The sequence below is a fragment of the Centrocercus urophasianus genome, unplaced genomic scaffold (assembly GCF_019232065.1).
Source record: "Centrocercus urophasianus isolate 14NV4802_14NV808 unplaced genomic scaffold, USGS_Curo_1.0 seq_14, whole genome shotgun sequence".
Taxonomy (NCBI): Eukaryota; Metazoa; Chordata; class Aves; order Galliformes; family Phasianidae; genus Centrocercus; species Centrocercus urophasianus.
The window spans coordinates 31,361,676-31,369,405 of record NW_024884586.1 but is presented as its reverse complement, the minus strand read 5'-3'; the positions used below and the strand labels follow the sequence as shown (position 1 = coordinate 31,369,405).

Here is a 7,730-nt window from a genome sequence, read left to right as displayed (position 1 = left end):
TTAAGGAAAGTCCCCAGTTGATGGATTTATTTTACAGTATCACAAGCCTTTCTATGTGTATTCTATCCCAGTGACCGTCTGTTGACTTTTAGGACCCACTAAACACAATTAAAAAAAACAAAGTGCAAGGAAAATTGAATCAATACTGCAAGACAGGAAGTGGTACTGAATTTCTTAACTACTCTTTAATTCAGTAACATCTTTCATTAATTCAAGACTGTGGGAATACAGCTTTCAGTTTATTCCTTTCCTACCCCTTTTCTTGTCGCCCCTTGCTATCCTCTAATACCCTATGTTAATAAGTTCTGAAGTTGAAGCATTGATCTTATTTTCCAGTCAGTTTGCATACAGTGAAGTCTTTTCCCTTGTTTTGAGTCTCTTTTTCTCTTTTCTCTGGGTTTGCACGTTCTTATACATACCTGGCTGACAGAGCAGTACTGACCCTTTCTGGGACCTTCATGTTTTTCTCTAGGGTGTGCCACAGAATTGGGATCCCTGCCCACATGTCTATAGGTCAGAAGCACTCCCAACTTCTTTCAGGAATCTGGTCCACCCATTGCAGGCTGAAGTGTTTCTCCAGATTCAGGTTTTTACTAATCCAGTTCAATCTGGCTGCTTTTTATCTGTTGGTTTTCGGGGGTTTTTTTGTCTTCTTTTTTCTTCAGGCTCCTGTGAGGAGCTGGCGCTGCATTGCTGAAGGATTTGCAAAAGGAGCTGCTGGAACTTTTTTTGTTCCTTGTTTGCTTCCTGTTGCAACTTTCTCATACAAAGTAGTCGTTCTTACTTTGAGAACAAAAAACACTCTGTGACCATTTAAAACAACTTTTTACAAAACAGAAATAGTCTAATATTAGACTAGTCAGAAAATCAGAATCTGAAAAAATAGACAACTATGCAGCAACTGTTACCAGCTTGGAGCAGATGCCTTTTTGTAAGTCTGTAGGACATCTATTCCCCCTAAAGACCCTTTAATCATGTGTGACAAACTAAGCCCTCCAGCATAAGGCCAAAATAACCAACAACTCCCTTGCACCTCCCTCAAGAAGGGGCATAATTTTGTCATGATGCCTTACAATTGCAGCATCCAAAATGGAAACAAGTAAGTCATCTGACTTAAAGAAGGGTTAAAGCCCTGTGTTTCAGAGGCCCCTATTACCTTGGCCTGCAGAAAATCTCCATCTTTTTAATATTAAATCTAGTTGTTGATTTACCTGTTACACTGCCTGTTGTGAAGTTCCTTAGTATTTTGCTTGGTTATTTTATTATTGTATTTGTTGTTAGCTGTTCTTGAATGTTTTAGATGGAAAGTAATTAGAAGGTACGTTAGGAATCAGGGGGAGGTGGAAATTCCGTCTCTGCTCCTGACAGTGATGCACTGAAGTACAGAACTATAGCTGGTGTGTTATTTGCACTTTTTATCACAAGCCTATCTTCCATCCTGAAGATGGAAATGAACTGTGATACAGAGCATTTGTTTCTGACTCCTGCAGTACAGTCCCTTCTGTGATTTTCTCAAAGTCCATCTTGAAACAGTGTAGGTTCCTTGCCTCTGCTAACCTAGTTGGAAGATTTTTCCATGACCTCACTCTTCTCCTGATTAGAAAGCTAATTTCCAGTCTAAGCTTATTCGTGGCCTATTTTTTCATCTTGTGTGGCATTATTCTTTAATTGAATGTTTATTCTTCTCCTCTTTCCCAAGACTTTTCCAGTTATTGTACATAGTAAGTAATCGCTTGGACATGGCTGTTCTGCTGCCTGAAGGGCCTGGCCTGTTCAGAGTACCTCTGCTGTCCTATGTACGTGAATTGGCATACAGACCTGCACATAAGCTCTTCTACCCCCATGAATTTCTGAGCCTGAGGTTCACGTGTTGAGGAAGTATTTCATTATATAGCTTCCAATTCTCCTAATTAAATAACATCATCAGTTTTTATGTCGACACGATGCCAAATTTCTAAGTGGTAGTATGTTATGCTCTTCTGCTGGTAAGAAATGGTCCCAGGATTGTCATTAATGTTCCAGAAAATCATCTGAGTAAAACTCTTGGGCTGATGCAGAACAAGTGCAAAATAAGCCTGCCTTTGCAACTTTTATTATTCAACTGATCAGCACTTCAACAAGTGAGAAAAAGCGAAAGAAATCATCGACAAGTAGCTCTGGATCCTGTTGTCTCTCATAGACAGAGGAGGGTAAACACAGCAGCCTGTGTATGGTGCTTCCCAAAAGCCCTAAATGCTAGATTGCACTATAGAATGCAGAGACCATTCTATAGCAAAAAAAAAAAAAAAAAAAAAAAGGGAACTCCACACCTCCCAGTTCTTGTAGGTAATTAAAATAGAAAGACTATGGCAGCCAGAACCACTGTTGCTGTTAATACATTCAGAAGTGAACACCTGCATTTACAGAGCAACAAAGCATACAAAAGGCAGATGCTCTCTTTGGCCCAGCTGTTTCTCTCTTGCACAGCACTCCTTTTTTCTTTTATGGAAGAAAAATAAATGTCTGCAGCCAGTGATGAGCTAAAGGAGAGCAGTTATCTCTACATCAGGAAAGCTATTTTCAATGAAAAAAGGTTAAGTCTCCGCAGCCTACAAGAAAAAAATGATTCTTAAGGATTTTTCTGATGGCTGGTTTGCTCTTTTGCTTCATGCTGTCAGCCTGTAGCAACAACCTTTCTTTCCTGCTCAACGGACTGAACAGTGACATCCTTACAGTGTAGACTGGGTCTTGCTGTTGAGCTCACCTGCTGGGAGAAGGTGGCCCTCAGAAGGGCATCACACTCCAGCACACAGATTTAAGTGTACAAACTTATATTCTGCCACTATGTCCTGAACTGATTGCTTATTGTAAATCTTGCTCAACACAGCCAGTGTGGAGAACAAAGAAAGCTGCCTTATCAGCGTTTCCTCTGTGGGGGAAATGGGGGTCTATTCTTGATGTTTTTGCATTTGGGAATGTGTGTCTCAGCTACTTGGGGTGCAAAGCGGCGTCTGCAGTAGGGGCAGGCAGTGTAGTCTGGATTTTCAATGGGAGGCAGCGGAGGCAGGTCAGGTACCTTCCCTCCCTTGGACAGCACTTGCTGCACCTGCCGGGCATGGCGCAAGGTCTGGATGAAAGCCTCATGGTTCTGCCTCCAGTTGTTTCTTCTGGGTGGCTTATTCTGCAGAAGGGAAATGCAGTCAGAGCAACTGGCACTGCTGTCAGCCTCCATTCTCAGCCTTGCTCTCATGGCCCAATTCTAGACACCTCTTCCTGAGCAGTCTCCGTTGATGTAAAATCCCCCAGGGAAGCTGAATCCCACCAAGCACCAACGAGGGATTGATGGAGTTACTGATGGAGATGTCGGTGCTTAGAAAAGAGCTTGAGAATGAGCTCATGAAGCAGGCAGTAGCACTGAGGAAATCATAGAATGGCTCAGGTTAGAAGGGATCTTAAAGATACTTGAGCTCCAACTCCCATGCCATGTTCAAGGTTGTCAACCACTAGTTTGAGCGAGATGCTACAGCTGCTCTGAAGGAACAGACCTGCATGTTTCCACTGCCCTCAGATTGCTAGTCCATTTTATTACCTGCTTTTTCAGTCAGTTCCCCACAGCCCTCCAGCATCACAGATCTTTACCACAGCAGACCCAGTCTGCCCTGATGAGCATTCTGATACAAGGAGCAAGTTCTCTCCAGGAGTACCCCATGATGCATTACAAAGACAAATCAGTCAGAAACAACACCCTCTCATCCTCCCTCCCAACCCAACCTATTAGATTTTATGTGGAAGGCAAGCGTCTTCCAGAGGCAGTGGCTGGGTTGTGTTCCTCAGCCCTGTGTTCTCATGAGGGTGCTCGTGTCTCAAAACTAGATCTCAGGGAGGGAGGAAAGTGAACAGTATGTGTGAACTGAGGAAGGCTAAGGGACTGCAAGTTACCTGAGGTCTCTCTGAGCTCTTCCGCTGCTGAAACTCTTCCAGGTCTGTGCCCCTGGCTCTGGCCTTGCTGGAGTCAAATGTTTTCCTTTTAGAGCCTTGGCTCTTGCTGCAGATATTCATGTGTTTCTTGAGCCTGGTGCAGAGAAACTTGCGGCCACAGAAGCTGCACTGTCCAAGCTCCCCCTTTTCTGTGGGGCTGGCAGCCTGCATGTACAGCATCTCTGCAGGCATGCTGCCACCACAGTCTGAGAGAACAGAGGAAGAAGGGCCATGTTTTAAGTCCGGCTCTGAGCATGAGGCTAAACTCTGCACCGGTATGCGGTCTCGAATTTTGTTGTTGCTGGCCACCAACCGTTCCTTCTTCAGTTTCCCCATAGCCAGTTCTTGGGGATGGAGAGTAGTGCCTGTCTTCGGGACAGTGACCTCTGCAGACTGCACCCCACTAAAATCCCCATCACCCGTCCTGATGGTAAATCTTATACTTTCCTCTCCAGGGTGCCACATGGCCTTTCGCCTGCGAGTCCTCTCCATTGCTCTGGCTCTTCTCTCCTCTGCCTCCATCAGTTCCTTCTCTCGTTGAATCCTCCTAAGCTCCTCCTTTGTTCTCCTCAGCTTCTCTCTGAGAAGAGCCTCTTTCTTTCGGATTTCCTCTTCCAGGGACCGTCCCTCTGCCTCCAGCCTTAGGATATAAGCCAGATCTCTCCTGTATAGAGAGGAATCTGACTGTTTAGGCTCTGCTGTCCAAGGAGGGAGCACTGCAGCTAGCTGAGGCTTCCCCGGCAGATGCCTTCCTTTGCTCTTTGTGCTAGTCCTACTATTTAGAGCCTCCTCCATGTATGGGGAACTTCCGAGCTGTCCTGTATTGACTGCAGGAAGGCTCCCAGTGTTGTGCTGAAAAATTGGTTTCAGAGGACATGAACGATCCACTCCTTCTTTCCGTTTGGCTAATGATTTAGAGGGCAGAGTCTTAACCTGGCTGGCAAGATGCTTGTTTTGCAGTCCAGATGAGCTGGAGCCTCCATGCTGGGAGCTGTGCTTATTGCTTTCTGCAGAAAGAGGATATGAATAGCTTTGGCTCTTTCGGGCACGGGGATTTTTCAGGCTTTCCTCTTTGTCTGATGTGAATTCATGCTGACAACTGTTTTCTAGGTGTTCCAGAGGGGACTGATGTACTGAGACTTCAGAATCATAACTGTCTGTCACTGAGAGCTTAGCAGCTGCCACCACAGAATCCACATACGGAAACAAAGCCAGCTGCAGCTCAGCCATTCAGTACCTGGGAAAGAGCCTGAGGTTAGAAGCAAAATCACTACAGACTACTACATCCAAAACTGGACAGATTTCATAGAATCATAGAATCCTTAGGGTTGAAAGAGACCTTCAAAGGTCATTTACTCCAACTCCCTTGCAATGAACAAGGACACGCATAGATAGATCAGGTTGCCAGGGCCTGATCCAACCCCATCTTGAAAATCTCCAGGAATGGGGCATCAACTTAATCTCTGGGCAACCTGTTCTAGTGCCTCACCACCCTCACTGTAAAATTTATATAATACATATTTATATCCAGCCTAAATCCACCCTCTTTTAGTTTGAAGCCATCTCCCCTTGTTCTGTCACCAGACCCTGCTAAAGAGTCTGCCGTTCTTTCCTCCCGTTTACATACTAACAGGCAGCTCTCAGGTCACATCAGAGCCTTCTCTTTTCCAGGCTGATCAGCCCCAGCTCTTTCAGCCTGTAAAATTTCCTCCCAACAGCCTACACTTGTAAGCTAGATTGAATATTGGCAAAGGTTTTCTAACTCCTCTGGGTTCTTTCTGAGCCCTGTCTTGTCACTGTAGAGACCAATCGCATTACCAGGGAAGCAGCTATGCCCGCAAGGAGCGCTTACCGAGACTCGTCCCTGCCCGGGCGCCGCCGTCACAAGGCGGCCCATTCAGCTCACCACGGCTTTTCCGTGGCTCACTCGGCCCCGTACTCCCGCATGGCGGTACCGGCTGCCCACGCAGAGCCTCCCTAAGGAGGAGCACAGCTTCAAAGTCTCCGAACCGCCGCCCCCGCGGGGAGCGCACTGAACACGAGTTCCTGGGCCCGCCCCCACCGTTACCTGCAGAGTCGCCCGCAGCGCTCATCTGCGTTGCGGCTCCGGGAGCGGCCGAGCCGAGCTGAGGGCAGGGGCCCCGGGCCCGGCCCCGCCTGCAGGCCTAGCCGAACGGCGCCGAGCTCCCGCCGCGCCGTGTTGACGGCTGTTGCCTGGAGACCGGCACGCGGGTGCCGCTTCCTGTGCCGCTCTAGCCGCTGAGCTCGTCTCTATGGGTACTCAGCAGCGCATCCATTGCGCTCCGGGGAAGAGGCGCTCGAGGGGAGTGGGGACGCTCTGCTGCTTGGAAGACTTTGTCTCTATGGCCGAGTGAAAACCGCCGGCTGAAGGGGAGCGGGAGGGAGGCCTCATGAATTATTCATGAAGCGGTTAGGAAAGTCCCTCCTTTCCTGCGGAGCTTGGCTCTCGTTGGTCCCTGGGTGGTAGCGAAGGCCACGCTGCGCGTGCGCCGTGAGGTTGGCGGCTGCGGCTGGTGGGGGTTGCTGTGGCTATGGCTGGGAGCGAGGGCTTGGTGTCCGTGGATTACGAGGTGTCGGGCAGAGTGCAGGGCGTCTTCTTTCGCAAGTACACCCAGGTGCGCTGCGGGGTGGTGGGACGGGGACCTAGGGATTCCTGGGCCCGGGCGGGCCAGCTGATGCGGTGTGGGGTTTGTAAGCATCGCGCTGCCCGCTGTTGGTAGCTCCAGCAGCCCAGAGCCATCTCACGTCTGCGTTATCTCCTCAGAGCGAGGCCAAGCGGCTGGGGCTGGTTGGCTGGGTGCAGAACACGAGCTATGGCACCGTGCAGGGACAGGCCCAGGGTCCGGCCGCCAGGGTGCGGGAGCTGCAGGAGTGGCTGCGGAAGATCGGGAGCCCCCAGTCCCGCATCAGCCGGGCCGAGTTCACCAACGAGAAGGAGATTGCGGCGCTGGAACACAAGGACTTCCAGATCCGCAAGTGACCTCGTCCAGAAAGCAGCCAACCTGGGGCACAGGCTGCCCCTGCCGAGCGTCCATCCCCAGCCCCCAGCTGTTCAGACAGCTGACATCCGGCTCTAGAGAACTGTATTTCCTTACATTTCTAACTTATTGGTTTGTTGTACTGTTGTGTAGCACTAAAATGCTTGTGTCACTTTGATAGGTGGAGCGTGGCTCGGTGCTGTCTGTACTGATGGGGCTGCCCAGGGGCACAGCCTCCGGTCCCCGAAGGCCTGAGTTGTGAGCGGCAGTGCTGAGTACCGTATGGCATTGGTGTAACGCTGCGCTCGTGTGGAGGAAACTGCAGAATTGGCACCAGCTGTAAATACTGCTGAAAGTGAGATTGTTGTGACCTTAATCTCTCCGAAGCAATTTATTGTGTTCTTTACTCGCACAGAAGTTTATTTTTGTTAGAATAAAGTACTTGGAGCTTGCTTGAGTTGACTGTGGCTGTCTGGACGCGGTGGCACCCTGTCGGGGCCGGTCTCCCTGCTCCTTCCCTGTCCTCACTGAGGCGGTAGGAAACTACAGCTCCCATCGTGCACCGCCCGCCCGGAGCCGCGGTTCCGTGTCGCGAGCCGCAGCCCAGCCTCCGGGGCGTTGCGCGCATGCGCCTTGTGCTCCCCGCCCGGCTGCCTCTGCGCTGCTCCGCAGCGGGCGCCGCGTGCCGGGCCCAGCGACGGTTGGGCTCGAGCCGCGGCCGTTGAGGGGCTGCCCCGCCCCGCCCGCAACCCCGCGAGCCGGGAGGGGCAGTGC

At 49.9% G+C, this 7,730-nt stretch overlaps 2 protein-coding genes across 2 annotated transcripts; one reads left to right on the top strand and one right to left on the bottom strand.

The window, feature by feature from the left end:
- Window positions 1-187: 187 nt before the first annotated feature.
- On the bottom strand, window positions 188-6,081 carry ZC2HC1C (zinc finger C2HC-type containing 1C). The gene is made up of 3 exons (XM_042814075.1): window positions 6,026-6,081; window positions 3,919-5,194; window positions 188-3,160 (listed from the first exon to the last, which is right to left on the bottom strand). Exons 2-3 carry the CDS (start codon window positions 5,185-5,187, stop codon window positions 2,897-2,899), a joined length of 1,533 nt encoding a protein of 510 aa, XP_042670009.1. The 5' UTR covers window positions 5,188-5,194; window positions 6,026-6,081; the 3' UTR covers window positions 188-2,896.
- Window positions 6,082-6,329: 248 nt separating this feature from the next.
- On the top strand, window positions 6,330-7,413 carry ACYP1 (acylphosphatase 1). Its single transcript, XM_042814375.1, has 2 exons — window positions 6,330-6,593; window positions 6,743-7,413. Exons 1-2 carry the CDS (start codon window positions 6,510-6,512, stop codon window positions 6,956-6,958), a joined length of 300 nt encoding a protein of 99 aa, XP_042670309.1. The 5' UTR covers window positions 6,330-6,509; the 3' UTR covers window positions 6,959-7,413.
- Window positions 7,414-7,730: the final 317 nt, after the last annotated feature.